This window comes from Dipodomys ordii, unplaced genomic scaffold (genome assembly GCF_000151885.1).
Source record: "Dipodomys ordii isolate 6190 unplaced genomic scaffold, Dord_2.0 Scaffold1000035162, whole genome shotgun sequence".
NCBI lineage: Eukaryota > Metazoa > Chordata > Mammalia > Rodentia > Heteromyidae > Dipodomys > Dipodomys ordii.
Genome location: NW_012318779.1, coordinates 1 through 974, shown reverse-complemented (window position 1 = coordinate 974; position 974 = coordinate 1). Strand labels below are relative to the sequence as shown.

Here is a 974-nt window from a genome sequence, read left to right as displayed (position 1 = left end):
CCCGCCCGCACTGCGGGAAGAGGCCGGGAGCCGCCCACGCCGCGCGTTTGTCGCCGTCTCCGTGGGACGAGGGGAGCCGGGCGCTGGGGGGACCCGGGCGGGCGGCCATGGCGCGGCGGGCGGGCAGGTAGCGGGACCGACCAGCAGGCGGGCAGGTAGCGGGAACCGGACCGCAGAGGCCGCCATGGCCCGGCGGCGGCGCCGCGCCTGCATCGCGCTGTTTCTGGTGCTGCTCTTCGCCTTCGGCACGCTCATGGGCCTGCGCACGCTCAAGGCTCCCGATGGGCTCCCGGCCCTGGGCCCGGGCCCGGAGCTGGCGCCCTTTGAGCGGCACCCGGAGGGGGCGCCTGCCCTCGCCGTCCGCGCCCCGGCCGCCCCCGCTGCCCCGCCGCCGCCCCCACCGGCGCCCCGCACTGCGGACCCCCGCAGCTCGTCCGGGCCGGGCCCCGCCGAGGCCGAGCCCGCCCCCGGGCGGAGTCTGAGCGTCTACTCAGACCTGCACGCCTTCTACTACTCGTGGTATGGCAGCCCGCGACGCGAGGGCCACTACATCCACTGGGACCACGTCATGGTGCCGCACTGGGACCCCAAGATCTCGGCCAGCTACCCCCGCGGCCGCCACAGCCCCCCGGACGACTTGGGCTCCAGCTTCTACCCGGAGCTGGGGCCTTACAGCTCCCGGGACCCCGACGTGCTGCGAGAGCACATGACCCAGCTCAAGGAAGCGGCCATCGGTGAGGCCCCCCCACCCCACCCCAACCCCTGCAGTCCCCTCACTGGCACCACTCTCCACCAGCCTGATTTTTTATCCCTCCCGCTCTCATCCTGGGCCCACTACTTAGCACTGCCCTTTCCTTCTAGTATTCCCTTTGCCTGTCCTGAACCCAACAGCTCCAGGGCCCTGCTACTGGCCAGAGCTGCTGGGTACGCGCCAGATCTGTCCTAGTAGGGACAGCTAAGAAAAGGGAGGCAGA

The 974-nt window shown here is 72.1% G+C and overlaps 1 protein-coding gene across 1 annotated transcript; it reads left to right on the top strand.

Moving 5' to 3' along the window:
- Positions 1 to 184: 184 nt before the first annotated feature.
- LOC106002967 (glycoprotein endo-alpha-1,2-mannosidase-like protein) lies at positions 185 to 924 on the top strand (the record flags this gene model as incomplete). The annotated part of the gene is made up of 2 exons (XM_013037710.1): positions 185 to 734; positions 862 to 924. Coding segments are annotated over exons 1-2 (613 nt in total), but the record flags the coding sequence as incomplete, so codon positions are not given.
- Between the last annotated feature and the right edge of the window lie 50 nt (positions 925 to 974).